Here is a 20,752-nt window from a genome sequence, read left to right on the forward strand (position 1 = left end):
AAACGCAAACGCGAAACGTATGACACACGCGACTCCTGCACGCTCCGCACCCCCTCGCATGGGGACCATGGGGTATAGACTTGGGTTATGACGACGGGTGGTGGTGGGCCACGTGCGCGACTTGGTTCATTCACCAGCGGTCCACCTCTGCAGCCCGCACTGCAGGGAAACCCTCTCGAAATCGAGCTTTCGACGTTCCGTTCGTGCTACAGGATTATGGGGACATGCAAGTGTTCGTATACCGGTACAGTCCCACAATCCGTGTAGGACTACGCGGTACAGTCTGCGGAGAGACGTGGCCGAGAAATTCAGGGGCTGACGCTCTTCGTAAAAAAACTTTATACCGGCTTTATTTTTCGATGCCATGGAATTCGGATTCAAGATCAAATCGTACTTGCTCGAGTGGCTGGAAGGTATGAAACAATTCGTATGGGTGGTACTTGAAACGATGTTCTTATATATCTTCCGCTTGTACATCTTAAATTGAACTTATACTTAGGGGGAATATATATATATATAACTGTAAGTCAACAGTGGAGTTAGCTACTGCTGGAATAAAGTATGTCTGAGAAAAAGTGACATCTTTACAGAGAGAAAGACTTACGAGAAGGGAGCGACGAGGACGATAACGGTGTACTCAGAAGGGTTTATAGCTGCTCTCGAAACCCTCCTTGAATTCTTTTTCCGTGAATTTGACATGTTTGTACTAATATTTACGCCACTCTTATTTTACGGACGTTTTCACCGGGGGTTATATTATTCTCTCTTTGGTTCTTGGCGCTGCTTGAGTGAATTCGAGTGCTGACGTCGCGTTGTTCGAAGCTTGATACGATGTTACCCTGAATCAATGAAACACGGAATTCGACGGGTTTTCTGTCTGAAGCATTTTATTTTCGACTGAACGTCACGTTTCGCAATAGATGAGCTGATTATGGAGTATATTGGACTATGAAATCATTGCAAGTAATGGTGGTTAACACGGCGTTACGTGGGGTTCGGTTGCACAGTGCCATAAATTTAACCGGTTTCTTTTCCTCCGCCATAACTGTTGAATAACAATTATTTTCAAAGAAAAAACTTATCAAAGATAGCAAATCAAAGAAACGGATACGTTTGCTTTACGGACACCGAAACCACTTACAATTAGAAGTTACGTGCATAGTATGCAAGATTTGTAAACCAAAACTATCGCTAATGACTGGAACGCAGCGAATTTTAGAAAGAGACAATCTGCATTGATCTTCAGCGTGATTTACTTTGAATATAACTTAATCCGACCTCTTGATACACGTGACTCGACTTTACGAAAATTTTGAAGCACCCTGAACTGACATCCCCACAAACAGCCGACAGCCAATATATTTGGGGGGGGGGGAGGGGTAAAATAACCCTGATACTCCGGAGTAAAAAGCGTTCGGTAAAAAGCGAAGCAGAGTTTTCTTTATTCCGTCTTTATGTTTTCCTTTCTTCTTTTTTTTCACTTCTGTTCGACGACTGCACCCCTGGTACAACCGAAACATCCTGTGAAAGGCACCCTCCAGATTATTGATTATGTATTACGCGCTTGCAGGCTGGCACTCGCGTTCAACGACTACTCCCTGCAGGCAAGCAGGGTTCACGCGTTCCTCATTTTCGCGAGTGGCGAACCCTAGAAACACGTCGAGAACTTTAGAACTTGGGAACTGCTGGGTACGAGGGGAAACGACACTGCAGGAAAAACGTCGAGATGCCTTCCCTGCAACATCTCGGAAATAGTCGGACGCGTCAATATTCGGTAAAGTTAACTTTATGCATAGACGAGCCGGAGCGAATGCTTCGACGAAAAAAAAGCGCCACGGAGTTTCTTCAATTTTCGTTTTCAATTAATCGTAAAGACAACCCAAAAGACTTTCGCGAATAAAATGAAAAATACCGGTGATGCGCAGTTGGCGAGCTGATGTATGTATATATATATATATTATGTGAATTGTACCCGAATTACAGCAAGATGAATTAATTTTTTTCAAACTGCAGATGGTCGCGGAATCTTTATACATTTTTCTTCGTCTCTATAACTTTCCCTGCATAAATATAGTCAAAGTATGAGAGGAAAAAAAATGGTGCCCTCATAATTTCTGGAAGAACCCTGTGTTACGGCGGTATGCCTGTGAGATATGAGAAAACTTTAAAAGATAATTTCTCTGACAGGCAATCAGGATATCTGCAGAAACTTAACGAGGGTTAGTAAAAGAATGGAAAAAGAAGGAAAAAGAGAAAGAGAAAAAGCAAAAAAAAAAAGAAATAATAATAATTCCATCACCGTCAAGATGTTCCAAAAGTATCGTCGAAACTGCCGCGCCCCCGGGTTCTGCAGATGACGTTAATTCCAGCGGCATCACGGGGATCGGATAGATGAGTTACGAAACGGAAGCGAATAACGCCGTCCATTCTCTGATTCGAAATCACGCTCATTGTCCCTTCGTCCCTCTCGGCACGCTGTACTTACTACGCAGATCGCCGAGGGTGGTTAACAATTTCACTAATTTTTCCAGCGGCCGAAATAACGCTAACTGGAAGCATTACGCCCCAGATCCACTCCTGTTTCATTTCGTTCGTTCGTTCGGTTTGGTTTGGTTTGGTTTGGTTTGGTTAGGGTTGGCAGGGTTGAGTTGGGTCGGATTTGCAAATTGCGCGTCATCCTACGGCGCGTGCCGCAGGGAGTCCGCTCGCTTTGGGGTTTTCCTTCATCCACCCTCGATTTCTCTGGCTCCGGATTACATCCGTACGTACACGTGCATGTCGTGCGATTGAGCATCTCTGCACGCACGTCGTACGGAGCCGAAAAATGGAGGGTACGGCCATTTTGGGATAAGAAATTTTTATGTTTCTTCCTTTGAAAGAACAACATAAGTCAAAGTAACAAAACAAAATTCAGAGTTTATATCTGAGTAAATCAACTTTGATTCTATACATAGAATAATAACTAAAAAAAAATTCGTTTATTACTTATAAAGTTTGATTTGGTCTTTTTTACGTTGATAAATAACACCGGTCAACACGCATTTTGTGTTTGGGTTCTAAAAGAAAAAATATTTTTATTAGATAAGGTAACAATTAAACAAGATTCACTTTGAATTAAATTGATCTAAGCTTCAGTTTGTTTAATTGTTATATATTTACAAGAAATGTTTGAGAGAATAGGTAATTTTTCTAAAAATACCGAATTATCGTTCTGGTTTCTTCGAAAGTAATATTTATCCAATAAAACTATTGTTTCTTTTATTAGTTAAGTGGAAGAAATCAAAATTTGACATCTAAAACCCAGACTCAAAATTCGAGTTAACCGGTGCAATCGATACGGTCGTAAAACGCGTTTTGAAGATTACTCGAGCCTGATTCAACACCAATATATAAGTACTATAGATCCAATGCTAATTTAACTTGACTTCGTTATGCTCTCCCGACGTAATGTAATCGCAGAATTAAACGGTTCTGTCTAAATAAATTTCCCCCAAGTGAGTTATAGATAACTGGAGTTACGGTAATGGGATCACAGGTTATAAATTCGCAATCTACGAAAATCGAGATCAAATTGTACCTTACACCTACACGATGCTCAATATCGTTATGAAAATTTTGAAAAAACATCCTACATATTTCACACCGCGACAGTCGGTACAGTAATTTTATTGCAACGATTTTTTTCCTACAGTATTCTGTAACTTTGAAGAGCAGTTCTCACGATTCGTTAAAATTAATTGGGGCTATTCATTTTAGCTTTTGCTGAAAAGTATCAACGATTCAAATTCATGTTATACTATGGGCCACTTGAGGCTGTTCAAACTTTTACGAAACATTAAAGGAAAAGAGAAAATATAGAAACACGGCTGTGCGCATACGTATTTGCTATTGAAAATAGGAGAACACGAGGAAACTGAAATAACGAAGAATTGTCACGCTTTATGATTTTTTGTGTGATGGCTTTGAAGAGGAAATTATTATTCATTGTTTTATTTCTCAATTACGTCGCGAGTCAACGTATAACGATCCGGAATCGATGAAAACAAAAGTTCAACAGAGAACCAGGAAGATAAAATGTTTAACGCGTGATGTAAAAATCAAAATGTATAACAACCAATTTTATCCAAGCAAATTTGTTTGGAATAGAAATAATAATTCGAAAGTTCTTTAGAATTGTAACTCAAATCTTTCTACTGATGCAATCCAAGAAGATTTTTCTGCGATTTTATATCTATATGCGAATAAAGATGACGAACCGAGAAAATTTTGTCTTCTTTACTGCTCGCTGGTTGAATTTGACGTCCAGGTTATACGGTCCAATCTTGTGGGATGGATATATCTCAGAAAGTAATCTCTTTCGCAAAAAGGATTGCTTCGAAATTAGAACGAACCTTGCTCGAGCCGTCGGCAAAAGAGTGAAATCTCCGAAGCGTCTGAATACATTGAAAAAATATCATATTTCACAAATCGCGGATGAAAAATTCAGCAATGATCGTCAACTGTCAAAATTATTTGCATTGCAATTTTTCCCTCCAAAAATATGATCCGTGAGTATAAGCTACATACACATCATGTGTGGGAGTTTACTCGAGAGTATAATAAAACTCGGTTCAATTATAGGTATGCATTCCCTGACGAGGACGCTAATTCATAACGAGTCGCAAGTGTTGAAAAAGAATCACGCGGATATGATTGCCCATCAGTCGCACGCGACTCGAACAAAACAGGGAGAAAATTAAAAAATTCAACCATCGTTACTACAAGTCTGCGTCGCCGCGAGCATGCCGCGCCAAATGTGGCGGCGATACGAGAATCGTGACGCGCAGCACTCCGAGGGTGCAGAATCATCGGCAAGCTATCCAGCTGGAAATTCAATCAGACACCACTAGGATGTAAATATCGTTACGCCGCACGTACCGCCGGAAGCAGAATTGCGGAAATTCTTTACCGCGGCGGCGGAGGGGAAAAACGACAGCCGCAGTCGGGGTGAAAAACCTCGTTGCAAGTATATGCTCGGAAGCCAGAAGGGAGGTCATTGTTCACAGGACGATCCTCTCTCCGATCGAGTTTCCTTCGTTCGGGGTCGCAAAACAGGGACTCGAGGGTGCAGTTTTCCTGCATCGAACGACGCCTCGCTAGTCTTAAATAATACATCCGTCCAGGAAGAGGCGAGTATCCTTCGGAGGCAATCTAGCCTACACCAATACGACATCGACTGGACCTCCTAACATCCGGTTGTTATTCATCCAATAGATGTCCCGCGCCGCGAAGAACATCGCCCGGAAATTGGAGATCCTCCAGGGAGTTGTCCTCGGACGACCACCACCTTTACGAAGTGTACGCGGGTCGGCGTGCAAATTCCGAATTTGAATTGTTCCGAAAGCGCCGAAATCCGAATTTTTTCGTGCCGAAGAAATCAAATTTTGTCGAAATATCAAAGTCTCGAATGATCGGAAACTCGAGGCTCAAAACTCGGAAGGGAAAAGATTTCAAAAGGGCATACACGTATGTCCGTCAAGACAAAGTTCGAACGTGTGAAAATTTAAAAATCTGAAACATCGAAATTCCGAACGATCGACAATTTTCAGTTCTATGAATATCTAGCTTGGAGCAAATTTTACCACTTTGATTTTTCATTGCTTTGGATTTTCGATATTCTTACGTTCGGAATTTTGGTAATTCTGATTTTCGGTTTTTCTGATTTTCTACACCCACTCGTTGAGTAAACTGTGCTGCGCGAGTATAGTTTAATTTTCGGGAATTTTGCTCTATCGTAACTTGATTTTTCAAAGTTCAAGGTTTGATTTCTTTACTTCAAGTTTCGCCACCAAATAATTCGGATTCTGAACTTCAACCCCGCCCCGTACGCACACGACGTACTCGTATGACCGAGCCCTCGATGCCATCACTCGAATAAAAACACCCCCGTCATTGTCCTCGAGGATGAGATGTGGTGGTAATAAAAGTGCAGCTACGTCGCATCCGAGAGCATGAAAATAGTCGAAAATACCACAGTTTCGACGAAATGAACCACGAAATGAGGCGGAGAACGAAAGCACTCATGCGGAGTGGCGTCGGGACTCTATGGGACCACATATATTTCTTCTCTTGGCATGTGCAGATCGTCACTGGAACGGGTTCGTTATCGAGATGGTATATCACGGCGATCGTTCATTCGAGCTGATGATCATTCTTGCCACTTGATACCTGCTGGGCATTTGCCACTCGACGTTATTCCTCCCGCTGTTCACGAGAGAGTCGCGTTCTTGTCCGTGATTCGAGATGACTGATCTGATCGATTGATGGTCGTGCGACTCGTCGTTATGAATAATATTTTGTTTAATATTCCAGTCGAACACTGTCCTCGATTCCGCTTCGAGATGCAATGTAATAATCATATCCTGAATTAATTTTAGCGAGCAATCAGCAGTTACCTGTACACTTCTGTCCAGACTCGTCTTAGCGAATAAACTCGTTAACTCTGTCGTTTCAAGACGATTTTTGATAAATAAAAAGCGACGTAATTGACGAAGCGACTCAATTAATCATAGCGTCGTGTAACGGTGCAAAGATATAACCTTATACCCTCATTTACATTAGAAATTTAACGTGCACGTATGAATGTAGATTACTCGTTTAAACAGTCTACACTTTCTGGTGCTCTCTGAATTCACGACTATAAAAACTCGAGGGAATACGGTATTTCAGAATGAAAATTAAACATAGTGTTTTCTCTCTCTCTCTCTCTCTCTCTCTCTCTCTCTTTGATTTTCAAAAAAATGACTCATTGTTGATTGCCACGGTAGTTACGGTTATGCTTTTCTCTTTCCAAAAATTCGTCCCTCTGCAAATCCAAGATTCGATTACAGCAAAGACACGTTGAAATTAGTTAAACCAAAAAATCAAGACTCGAGTCAAGTTAATTTAAGTAACGCAAGAGCCGAGGTTAAAAAGTGACGAACTTGAGTCACGTTAAATTTACGGACACCGGAGCAGAACAGCGTTTTCCTAGCAATTAATTCCCACCGTTTATGAAACGTTTACTCACTCTTGCGCATATAATGAGAAATAAGATTGACTCAATTCGAATTTAATTAATTATACCGTTTGAAAAATGGGCGTAACAAGACTCGCCTCGAGTCGTTATAATACAGTCGTTAAAGGAGCGATCAATACGAGCCAGGTTAATTATCTGATTACGTATTAAATGTGTGATGATTTCCATCCATCAAGGCTTGTGTATGAATTACGGATAAATTGGCGTCGTTCGTCCGGACGCTTCCAGCGCCTTGCGTAGGTACCGACAAAGTTACACAAGGCTAACGACAAGTTCCATTTTAAATTGCAGTATACTTATCCTCGGTTTATAACGACAAAACAATTATTTCGCACACGCAGGCAGGCACGCGATAACGCGTGGCCCCGTGTCAACACGAAAACGCGATTTCAACTGTCGGCCCAGCCTTCTGGATAGAGTTTATTCCCAGGGTTTATTCCTTTGCATCAGCGTGAAAAACCCCCTGCAAATATTTTCTCCTCATCGCACGTCTGCGCAACGTATATTTGCTTTTTGGCTCTACATTCATAAATAATTGTTTGCGCGAGGGATATGGGCACGGGCATAAAAGTGCTCTCAGGAAGTCTCGCGGATCGGTAGTGATTTTTTTTTTTTTTTTTTTTTTGTAAAAAAAAATGTAGAAGTTGAAAAAAAAAACAAAAACACTCCACCAAGCCTCCGTTATCCATTATATTTATTATTTTCTTGTTTCCCCGTTTGTTCTGTATATTATTGTGTCCCGCACGAAATTCTTTTTATACGTGAAATTATCAAATTGATTTACGGTCTTAATTACGCCGTAATGGATTCGAGGTATGAGAAAATATTCGCTGGTTGAGATTCCGTTTTCGTCGGACAGCCTTACAATTAGTTACAGTTTTCAATTTTGTCTCTTCTAATTCTTATACTACTTTCGAAATAGCTCCGAGTTTACACAGATGTTGTTAGAAAATTTGCAGGAATATAAAAGTTCAAATTCAGTTGCCACAGAATCATTATTATTGTTTTTGTTATTATTATTATTATTATTATTATTATCGTTGTTGTTGTTTTACTATCTCGCAGTTTCGAGAGTTTGAGTTTCTGTTGAATTTACCTCGCGATATTACGTCTCAACTTTTTTCCACCACATGACCTTTTCTTCGGTTCAAACTCATTCTCATTCTCTCGAATAACAAAAGTTCTATTACGGAAATAAAAAAATGGTCGGTTTCACTCCAGGTTTTAATTCAATCCTCAACTTCCTGGTTCTGGCGCCACTTAACCTTCGCTCAGCCAAAGACTCGCGGTAAATTGTCTGCCACAATCTGTCGGCTAATTGCACTGGATACAATTATGTACAAAATTAGTTTGACGTCTATATACAGTAAGGTTCGGGTCGTGGTTTACTCAAAGAAAGATATTTGTTTTTTACTACTGCCCGCCTACTGTTGAGATCATACATACACCGAATAAGGTGCGAAAACTTGTGCTCCGTTTCACTACCAAGTGACTCAGCCTTATGGATGGCAGGTATTTAAATTTTCATCAAAAACGCGTTACGCTGAATTCAAGTATCGATAAGGTGTTTATACAGCTATATATATATATATCTATATCTATATATCGAGAAAATCAAGCATAGCAGAATAAGAATGTATGTGTCCGTATATACCTCGAGTTTGTACGCTACATTATACACATGTGCAAATAAACGTCTTGAAGTACAAGATGATGAGCAGCACGTACTCGGGGGGTTTCATTATTTTTTTAAGTATCTTTGACAATAGTTGAAACTAATTACGGGAGTAATGATCTAACGAAATAGCGGGCAAAAATCGGTGGGTATAATAAATTTCAATATCACGAAAAGCGATTTTGGGTAATGATAAATTTATGGGCTGGGGTGAAAAAGTGGAATACGCACACAGCAGGAGGGTCGGAATGTCAAATTTTCAAAGAGCCCAAAATCTAATTCACACAATTTCAAAGTATAGAAAAGAAAAGTACAATATGTATATATGTCGAAAAGTAGAAATTTCTGTCGAGTTATGCGATACACGATCGAAATACAAAATTGACAGAAAAAATAAAAATGCAACCGAAAAACCGAAACCTAAATTCTGAAACTGCTTTTCATCCAATATTTTTCTGCATATTTCGACTTTTCTATACATTCTGAGATATCAACGAATTAGGTTTTCGTTGCAAAAAAAAAAAAATTCATCACTCCCAACCCTTCTACCATTGTATAACCATTCTACGTTTCGACCCCCCACTAAATTTGAGGCTGAAAAAAACTAGCCAAAAAAAAACAAAACAAAACAAGAAAGAACCGATTTACCGGACGGTTAATAACAATAATATTCGTCTCGCGGTTATGCTCACGGTTTTCCGTCGGGTTTGCGTAGCGGGTGGCGAACAGTTGGATGCAGAGGTTGGTGGCTTAGGTCGGGAGGCAGGGGAAGGCGAAATGGAACGAAACGGAACGAGGAGAAACTCCGTGCAGGCTGCAGTGACGAAGGAGACTCACTCTCCCTCTCCCTCCCTCTCCCTCTCTCTCCCTCACTCTCTCTCTCTCGGTATCGTTTGGGTCTGGGAGCGAGAGAGGTCGGGGAGTTGGGGTCGTCGGCCACCCCGCTAGGGGCAAATTGTTGGCGGGTTTGCGGGGGTGGAAAACGGGGGTTGGAGAGCCCCGATCAATACTCGGCCCGACTGGAAGGTACCCGTTGTGGCCGCAGGGGGTTGCAGGGGGTTGCAGGGGGTTGCAGGAGACGCGGGAGTTTACGGTCTACCTGTGGATCCGCGTAAACCTGCACCGAGTGACTGCGTGTGTGCAAACCTGTCGGTCGGTCGTAGACGGATAACCAGGACGCAAAGGGTGCCCGTTGCTACGTCATTGTATTTCGTTTAGCTACGCGTGCACGATGCAGGGCGGGGGGGAATTTGAGGGTGGGGGGGGGGGATGGAACCGTTTTCCGACAAGACGCGAGACTCTCTTGCGTTTTTCCATTTCAATTTCCTCTCTTTTTTTTTTTTTTTTTTGTTTTTTCGTTACTTATTTTTATTTGTATCGCAAACAAATCGCATGGCGCGAATGAATTCAGGCTTTTCATTGGTTTCCCGGATCGGAAATTCTTGTTTTATAGATAGCTTTTGTGACACCGATCACTTTTCTGCGCATACGTCAACGATTTTGAAGGTGTTTCAGATTTTGGTTTCTTGAATGGAAATGGTTTGCGAGATATTGAACTTTCGAAATTTAAAAACGACGATTTTTTTTTTCCACGTACGATAGAATCTTTGAACGTGTACATTTTATTAGATTCCTGACACCGAAAAAATATCTTTAGCTTTCCGGTCATGGTGTCTGAAATTTTGAGTAAGGTTGTTTTTTTTTTTTTTCTTTTTTATATTAAAAAGGAATAATTCGTAGATCGGTGCGAGGAGTAGCTGCAAGATATAAGCGAAGAATGGTGGAAAAAATTCAAGAATCAAGAATATAAATTATAGGATAGAGGGCTTAGCTTTCGGTTTTCGCGATTCGAAGAAAATGAACGAGATGGGAGAGAAAGGAAGAAAGAGGAAAACTTATTTCCCACCCATTACAGACTGATCGGAAAAAAGATGATATTTTTCCTTGTGAGGATATAACAACCTGGCAAAATTTGATTACATACACCGGAATTCAAGCGGGAGGGAAAATCAGGAAATGAGAAATGATAATGGAATAAGGATATTGCAAATGACAAGTTTGTTGGCGGAGAGTGAAGCGTGAACTCATCTTAATTTTTACGCGTGCAAAAGTTGGTAAAAAGTTCTCGGATGCCGGATTACACGAGTCCTAATTACGGCGAATTCAAGCCGTCCTTGATTGAGTTTGCAATTCTAATTTGACTAAAAACTCTCGCAACCGTTCCTCGAGACAAAGAATGAATCCCAATAGAAAAAGTTGTTCACAATATTGACCCTGGCAAAGATTCTCATAGCTCACCCCCGAATAAAAATAATTTTTTTATTTTCGTTTTGATAATCTGAAGGAAAAATTTTTCAATTTCAAAGCATTAAAAATTCTAAAAATTTACGAATCTCTAGAACTTTTTCCCCAGCATATTGTTAGGAAATCAGCTATTCGCAAATTAACTCAACAACTCAAGCTTATCTCGATCTCTTTTGTTATTGCACCTGCGTTATTGACTCCTTAGGCGTCTGTTTCGAATTGGAAATGAAATCAAGTGACATCTGGAAGGTGAAAAAGTAGATTTTTCCCTCTATCCGGCAATATTACAGGCACAGTGGTTAAGTCTACAGATCTGTCCAAATTTGAGCAGCAACGTATATCCATGATCGTGTTGTTTGTAAGATAAAAAAAAATAAAATTTTTAAATCGGAATACTCTAATTTCTTTCAACTTACAATTAGTTTGAAACTGATAAGTTACACAAGCCTTTAAGTTCTCTGTAGAAAATACCCCGGAGCAACGGAGTTACGTAAACCTTTTTGAAAGTGAAATCAGTTCTCTCAAGGCATGAAACGAATTTTCATCAAGGAAATAGGATACCATCCGGGTTTAAAGATGCTTTGCTCAAAGATCGTAAAGAAAATGGCAAAGCTTCGGAGCCGATTCGATAATGCTTTTTAAAAAATACTTCATCGAAGCCTCGAGTTATCACTTATGCTAAATTCTAATTACAAACGAATATCATACATCGGGGAAATACATGTAGCCTCAATTTTATCACTTCGTGTTATTTGACTAGCCGACCAAGTTTCGTTTACTCATCGAGATGCCGCAAGCTCGAAAGAGAAGAGTCGACGAAAGAAAAAAACAAAGAAAGAAAGCTCAGAACGATAAAAATTCTTAAAAATCAAGGTACAGGCGTGCTCTGCAGGCCGCAGAGTAAATGGACACGTAACGCGACGTAGCTCCGAAAACCGCAAAAACAGCTCGCGTACGCAAAAGCAGCGATGTAGATATCTGACGCTGGAGCGAAAAGCGGGGGAGCGGATCCGACGACCCGCCTTTTGACGAGATATTCAGTCACGGAACATAATGGCCCGGAAGAGCGAGTCGCCACTGTATCTACATGGTGCATTACACGCCATGGTACATGGGCATGTATACTTCCATGTATACATACAACACATAACGCCATGATTCGCGCCCTTCGCCGTCTCATTGTCAGTCAAAGAGCAAGGAGAGAAGGGGGAGGGAGGAAAACTCAAGAACGTCATGTGCATCCCTTCTTTTCTCTCCTCTGACATCTCCCTCCCTCTTCGGTTGACACAGTTTTATACGTGCTGCATGCACTCGTTGCGTTACACCTCGTATACCTACAACCTAAATGTACATATGATACGTGACGTACGTATAAGGTATCGACCTACCACCTACGCATCGCCTAGATATATATATATATATATATATATATATATATACGGAAGAATCAACGGTGAATCAAAAGGTTCCCTATCCCCGGTGTAACCCACATTACAATCGCGTGTTGCACAGACCAGCGTCGCAGCTGTCGAGTGTAAAATTACATAACTGTTGTTGAGAGATTTGTCATCTGGTTTTAATGAATATTATTTCGGAGTTGAACCTACTCGCGAAACACGTTTCTACGCAGTTTTTTTTAAAAAGAATTATATTCCATTTCAACCGTCGGGCCACGCGTATTCATTTTTCGAAGAGAAGCTCTAATTTATGATTCTCGCGCAGAGTGGGAGCTTTTGCAGAGATAATAAGGAAAAGATGCGAAAGCTTGTTTCAATATTCGCGAGTGTGAATTAATTTGTTTTTTTTTTTTTTTCAATTTATTTATTTTATTTCTTTTACTTCGCACTCATCGACGTTTGTCCGTTTTATTTGCCAGACTTTTCGCCTGGCTATAACCGAAAATATTCCTTCGTATATTTTCGACACTCTTTGGTCTAAAATTAAACACCGACTTGGCATGATTTAATGGTAATTTCACGTTCCCGCTGTAGTTCGGCTGAGAATAGACATTGTGATTTTATTAAAAAAAGAAGAAGAAAATAACAATAAAGAAAACACACACACACACACAGACTCAAAACGAACAAAATGTTCCACTCAAAGGTTACAGCGCAACTAATATATAGATAGAGCTAACGAACCGAGTCATTAGCAGATCGGGTTCCTCAAGAGTACAACGATAAGAAAATAAAATAAAAAGAACCGACATTTTGCGCAAGTTCTTCGTTGAAATCGACGTTATAACGCAACTCGCAACGTTTAATGCAACATCTATTTTCTTAAATTTTATTTCTTTTCTTTTCCTCTCTTGTAATTCACTCGGCATTTAACTTTGAAAACACTGGTCCGCGATAAAAAGGACGAAACAATTTCAGTTACTCGTCCGGTGTATATAATTAATTGGATAAGCATTTCTTGAGTCGAATCAGCGGTTTAAATTGAAAGGAAAACTTATTCAATTGACGTTAGTTCACCGATTATTGTTCGTTGCGATTGAATGGAACTAAAATAATTCTATCGATACGTATAACGTACACATATACCTACACGAGACAGAAATATGTATGACACTTGGCACTCGCGTCTTTATATATAATTTTAACGTGATTCCCCGATGAGACTGTAAAATTTAATACGCTGATTGTTGATAAGTCGAAAAAACTTGATTAAAACCCTGCAGGAACAGCTCAGTGGGTTTACCATAACTGACTAGGAAATTTTTTCATATTCTTCGAAACTTAAACAATAAACCGCGGAGAAGAAACAAAGAATCGGAGTAAAACTTGAGCGATTTAGAACCACACAGATATAAATATCCAGCAACGACTCCATATGAATGGAATTTTTGGAATAAATCCCAATTAAAAAAATTGTCAGTCTCGTAATTTATGTACCTAACAGAGAAATTCAGATTATCGAGGTTAGCTTCGTCTATTTTATTTGCCGGTAAAACCTAACAAAACATTTTCCACCCTTGCAATATTATTATTTATCTTATACCTTTTTCCCCACACAAAGGAAATTTTGATATAGCATCAGGGGTAACGCGATAATTAAAACTCAGGTGCAAAAAGCTTCGTGCTCCGAATCACCCGGCAGCCAGACGATATTTTGATAACGACCCTTTATTTTTCCTCGACCTTTATCAGCCCCTGGGTTGAAATACCACCAGGCATTTCAACCCTCGGCTGTACGGCTCAATTCCACTCCGTTTCCATTCCCTTTTCCCCTACATCAATTTATCCAATTAAACATTCGTAAACAACGATATTTCGTCGAGAGATAAACGACTCACTGCAATTCTCTATTGCCGGGAGTCTGACTTTTCGATTCTCGGATTCTCCGCCGCGTTCATTTAGTGCCAACCCTTCGTTAATCATCGGCTGATTTACATCCACTCCCGATATCAAGGAATTAGGGGTTGATGAAAAATTTCAACCATCCAAACGAACTACCGATTTATTTTCTCTCATCAATCGCAAAGTCCGATTTGATTCGATTACAAAAACGAAAAGTTCGTAGGTATGTCACACTCTTGAGTTATTTTGCATCAAAGTTTTTAAATCCGGTTGCTCCGGCTTACTTCACGTTTGACTGATATTGACCGATTGAAAAAAAAAGCATTGTCGATGGAAAAATTTTGCGAATAAACATTGCAGATGAAATGTAATTTCAGCAAAGCCTTAATTAATTGATCTTCAATTAGCGTTTCGGTTCGCAAATTCCTGTACTTTTATTTGCACAGCTTTAGAGAATAATAATTAAAACTCGGAGCTCCGTAACTTTTATTATTATTATTATTATTATTATTATTTATTTTCTGATTTTATTATTTGTCGAAAATGGGAATGAATATCTAAATTCGAGGAATCACTGTAGCATAAAGGTGTAAGTGTTAACTTTGGCAAATGGATAATAATAGTAAATGAATTCATTCAAATTTGCGACAAATACGATGCGCTGCAAGTTTTACCACTGCAAAAGAGAAAATAATAAATGGTGTAAAAATGTCGACTTCGCACCCAGCGTTGACCCAAATTGAAAGGAGAGGCGAACTTGTTAGCGAGGCGTAAGTATATAATATATTTATACACACGCGCACACACACACACACACACATATATACATGGCGGGACGATCGCACCAACCAACAGCAATACGTATATATATTATATTTTACCTATCCGTTTCCGAGTCTCTGCAACCGCGTAGAAATATATCCTGCACTCGACTCAGTTTCCACGTTAGAATTCTATTTAAGAACCGGTGCGGAGCTGTCCCATAGGCGAACGCGTGTACTCGAACTATAATTACTCTTTTGTGCTCGTAGCTTTCGCGGCGGCGGCCGCAGACCGCGGATTGTCATCGTATCATCCCCGTGGTTTCGGTGGAAATTTCAATGCCCTTAATTCGGGTTGGAAATTAAGGGTTGCGGACTGCAGGTTCAATTGAATGAGGGGATAATTAAAAGAGGCCGCACATCCAAACATGAAGAAAAATAGAAAAAAATGGAGTGAAATTGTTCTTTCTTCACGGCATATTTAATACGTCTGTAGAGTTTTTATTTTAATTTTTTCAAACGGTACTCGCAGCCATTTTTAAATTCTTCGCTTCAATTGCGAAGCCAGAGCGGAAATCCCCAGTTGGAAACAATTCAGCTAGCCGGTAAAAGTGTGAGTAGCGTTGTACACACATACGGTATTACACGGGATTCTAAAATGACCGATGATGTAGTCACCGAGATTGTAATAAATCACTGCATTTGCATACATTATTTGGGTTATACGTATACCAGGATTTCCAATCTCTCTGTGATTCCAAGATTCATCTACGGTACAGCCTATTGCTCGAGAAATATTGCACCCTGTACTTAGCGATTATACTCGAGATGCGAGGGGTGTTATGTTGTTCTGTTCATCGAAGTGGACGCCTGAGCCAATGACGCGAACGTATTAAGAACTACACGTCATGCACACTCAAACCAGGGTGATACTTATTTAGGGCTGGAACGAATTTTTTATCGGACGACACCCACAAATGGACTCCATATAATTTAAAAACAGTTGCCGTATTTTTTCAGATTTTTACCACCAGGATGGATTTCCCGATTTAAAATACACGTGTTTCAGCTATAACCTCAGTATATCAATTTTATTGTAAGAGTGATAATTTTCAAAAAAATGTCCAACTGCTAGATTTTTCTGAGCATTAGCGCTACTATATCTGATAAAAAATTCACATCGTTATACCCGGCAATCTGGACGAATTGTACGCCCTCTGAACCTGACTTTACTTTTCATTTAGAGGGTGTGCAATTCGGCCAGATTGCCTGGTATAATGATGTGAATTTTTCATCAGACAGCAACACCAATGCCCACTAAAATCTCGCGGTTACAGATTTTTTTTAAATTTATTACTCTTACAATAAAATATAACCGAAACACGTGTATTTTAAATGAGAAAATCTACCCTCTTATAGGCAGGGGTCAGAGTTGAGATAAAAATTTGAAAAAATTAGGGAATTATTTTTGAATTATTTGGGGGGCGTCTGATAAAAAATGCGGTAGAATCCTAAATGAGGATCACCCTAACCCATACGTATATACATATAAAAGCAAAAATGTTTCTTCCTCGTTTTCAAATTCTGTTACCTCAATATCTAGCCGTCTCTATCTCTTGAAATTCTGCCGGAGGGTTATTCAATTGCATTGAGGCAGAATTCTGCGTCAGTTTATGCGCTATCACTATTCATGGACTGTACCTGTACTCTCCTCGGCAAATATTCTCTTTTAGCACAAGTGCGCCAATTACAGGGTTTATTCAAACGCTCTGTAGAAATGGAGATTTCACCAGTCAATAATGAATTTGTTATAGGTATCAGGCTAGGTATACTCGAATAAATCTACAACACCAATCTATTTCCAACAGTTAATCCCTTTCTTCTATACATATGCACAACTGAGAACGGTTCTAATTAGTTTCCACCGAGGGTTCTTAGCAGTTGTAAATTACTTTGGATCGACACGGAATTCTGGTGATGTATAATACGCATGTAATTACACGATGCTAACGAGAGATCACTCGGAATCGCTTAGAATTATCTGATCGTGAGTATTAGAATAAATTTTGTTTTACACTGGATTAATCCCAAAAGTATACATTGCCTGGCTTATCGTCAGTCAGCGAGTGCTCATCGATTTTTCGGATTGTTAGAAACGTTCGAAGATCGAGGAAGCTCGAACGAAAAATGTTTTCTTCCTTGTCCCGTTGTATCCCAAACCCGTGTCCTTCCAGAGTTAAGATTGACGTCATAATTGACAAGAAAGTCGGCATTCAAACATAGGGGATGTATAACGTATCGCTCAGTACACACGTATGAATAACCGTTGAATTATTATTACAGCGAAAAAAATAAACATTCCCATCATTTCTAAGACAAATCACCCACAATATTCCTCAAGCAATCATTTCAATTCAGTGTTTTATTTTATTTATTTTTTTCCTAACCTCAAATTACGACCAGCGATAAATTTCGAGGTTGCAAATCACTCTCGAAGATTGGCAGGAAAAACAGACGAAACAATGAAAGAGAAGAAAGAAAAACGTCGAAAAGATTTACAACGTGCTTTCAACTATATTGTCTATTTGATTTGTCGTGCGTCAACTCAGTAGAAAATATCCCGAGATTGATGACACACGCCGTCGAATTTCACTTTCCGAGCTTTTTCGCAATGCTTTATATTCGCGAATGCTTTATATTCGCGAATAATGCCGCGAAGAAATCAGCGATTTTTTTTTAATCCGAACCTCTATTATAATACCGCGGTTATAACGGGAGTAATTGTGAGGAGGTTCAAGAACGAGTTCAAGAACTAGCCGTGGGCGCCAAGTTAAAAGGGTATCTACAATACCGCAATGGCCGAGGGGTGGTATTATTTTCCTGTTAACAAGAACGTTTTTTTTTTTTTTTCTTCAACTAAACTTTCAGCTTTCAAAAAGTTTCTCCAGTTACGCCGGAAGGCCGCAGGCGAAGGGGATTGCAACAACTGCTGTTGACTTATGGAAATTCATTTCACCGAAGGTATAATAACGCAAAAGATAAGCAGAAGATGCTCCAGATACTTGCATGACATTTAATCCCGATTTGCTTCGAAATTCATAATAAAACATTGAATTTTAAAAATTGGGAGGAAATAATGCGTCCGATGATTTAATAAGAAATTGACGATGCAATTACAGATGTTGTCTTCTTTATCTCTCACTACCTCTCTGTCTGTCTCCCGCTTTTTTCTTTGTGTATTTTGAAACGTCCCTGAGTAAATGATTCGCCGCTTTGATTGTACAGGGTGAAATGGAAACACTGTAATTCTCACGTAATAGATAAGAGGCCAATGAGGTAGGGATAGAATTGTTACGGGGGAAAAAACCGATGGTGTGTGATTTTCCGATGAATCGTAACTGTTTACGACGCGAGACAAATATGGTAGACGGAAGTGCGTGTTGATCAGGAAGGGAAGTGACGACCCAATTACACGCGAATTAACATTCGAGCGTATGACGTATCGTTGATTCAAAACGCACTCGACATAAATTCAACGTCGAACGTGCCTAACTATAAACACGCGTTCACTAAACCAAGCTGAATTCCAACCAGGTCAAATTATCTGTCAAAGTCGATATTCCGTATATTTACATCGGTAAAAATGTTAAATAAAAAAAAGTTTGAAAAAAAAAGGTGATGTCGTCGCGTTCTCCCCCAATTTTACAAGACGTCGCAAAAAGCGTGAAACAAATGATCCGGATATACAATTTCCTGTTTATCGAATGTCGATGAAAGAGACTTTTCCTCTTGGTGTAAATAATTGTGTTTTCCAAGGTTAAAATCGATTCTGTAAATTGGCCCGCGGCGAAGTATCATCAAATATGAATTCCGCTTCATATTTTTTACGAGAGTTATTCAAACGAAGGGCAGACGATCACTGTCACATTGCGAGGGTCCCAAAACACTCGGTATAATAACAAGGGAATCGTTTTCGTCAAAATATATTGCGGACATTCAAATCCAGCACAAAAGCATGACTGCGGAGGTGAAAATGGGAGTGAAGTCAAGTGAATATTTTCTTCACCCGATTTCAAAGCGAGTAAGAAAAAGAATGAACAAAAATTGTAGTATTTCAGGTAGGTGTCGCAAAGGAACTTCACGATCATTGTCATGATAATATGAAAAAAAAATAATATTCTTTTCGGATAATTAAACGGCACACGAATGACTCGCCTTGCAGGCATTCAATGCCTGTAAAATGCAGCTAGTCCAGCAATTGATTCACACGTATTGTCGATATTTCTGCACAATAGCATGCAAAGTGAGAATCAGAGTCGCAGACTGCGGTTGACGTCGGTTCTACGCATACGTATCCAAGCGCGCGAAACTCTTGTTAGGTACGTTGACACAAAAGTGTCATCAGCTGTTATGGCAGCTGCGTTTTTGCGGATCTCCGTGACGCATTGCATCCCGCACATCGTGCACAGCATCCGGATTCGTACGAATAATAAAAATATACGCCACGCCGCAGTTGTACATTGAATAGGAATTTCGCAACTTACCGATTGATAGAATATTCGCGTTCATAAACCAGAGGATCCACTTTATCCGGTAGCAAAGTCCGCGTTTTATCGCGGAAAACCTCGCGTCGAGAACATCAAGGAAATTCATCGTGTCGGCCCAGCGACGACCGCACATCGCCCTGACAATCAGCGCACTGGGTGATCCAAATGTATTAATCCTGGTTCAGAGCCGCGGTACCGCTTAGAATCTGGGGTTGCCCCTACTTATCCTCGATAACAACGCAGCTACGCCCGCTTCATTCGTACCTAATTGCGACCTGCCGGATGTCGCTCTATTCGACGTCACGACAAAACGCTACGCGTCCCGACGCCAAGCCGTCTGCTGCAGGGTCGCTGTTGCGCTTCTTAATTCACCGATTCACGTCGCGATGTGTGAAAGGCGTTTCAATTGCATACACCGACGAATACCGTCAGACTCGACTTTCGTTTTTTCATTTTGAAATTTTTTTAATACCGCAAGAATGAAAAGTTAAGGAGTAAAGTGCGATTGTTTAGGGAGAAAGAATTCCGTTTCAATTAAAGCTTTCTCAAATTCATTTCGGATTATCCAATTATCCGTCGTTAATTAACTATTCTTGTAGTTGTGCAGAGAAATGCAAGTGTCGGAATTTTTCGAGTGAAATCATTCGAATTGATCTTTGATATATTTCAATTTTTTCACTATTCAGATTCTAGAAGCTTTCTTCGATTACGAATGTTCCAACAGATTTAGTGAACTTTTAGTGAAATTAAGTAGGTATATAATAGTTATAGGTACGGGCGTTGTTGGTCGGAAAAGTAATGCTGGCAGTGATCCAAATTTACCGGTAGAATGGATACAACGAATTGGTGATCAGTTTTCATTTTCGAGGATTGCGGTTAGAAACTACTTGAGAATATCTCATGTCGAAACAATTCATACGTTGTTTCATTCTTGTTTGAACTGAAATATTGTATTTCTGTATATATCTTATATATATTATGTATATATCTGTATAACCCAAAAGCACCTCTGGTGCAAAAGGCTTGCGCCAAGTACAACATTATATTGGAGAGTATCAACTTTGCTACTTAGAAACCAAACCATCCAAACAACAATATACATTCAAATA

At 39.8% G+C, this 20,752-nt stretch overlaps 1 protein-coding gene across 2 annotated transcripts in view; it reads right to left on the reverse strand.

The window, feature by feature from the left end:
- Positions 1-19,805, reverse strand: part of LOC107225560 (kazrin) — a 77,836-nt gene extending 58,031 nt beyond the window's left edge. For both annotated transcript variants that reach the window (XM_046732731.1, XM_046732730.1), the window contains exon 1: positions 19,641-19,805. In XM_046732731.1, the coding sequence (XP_046588687.1) occupies positions 19,641-19,776 (136 nt within the window). In that variant the 5' untranslated portion in view covers positions 19,777-19,805. The remainder of the gene's footprint in view (positions 1-19,640) is intronic.
- Positions 19,806-20,752: the final 947 nt, after the last annotated feature.

Source organism: Neodiprion lecontei, chromosome 2 (assembly GCF_021901455.1).
Source record: "Neodiprion lecontei isolate iyNeoLeco1 chromosome 2, iyNeoLeco1.1, whole genome shotgun sequence".
Lineage (NCBI taxonomy): Eukaryota > Metazoa > Arthropoda > Insecta > Hymenoptera > Diprionidae > Neodiprion > Neodiprion lecontei.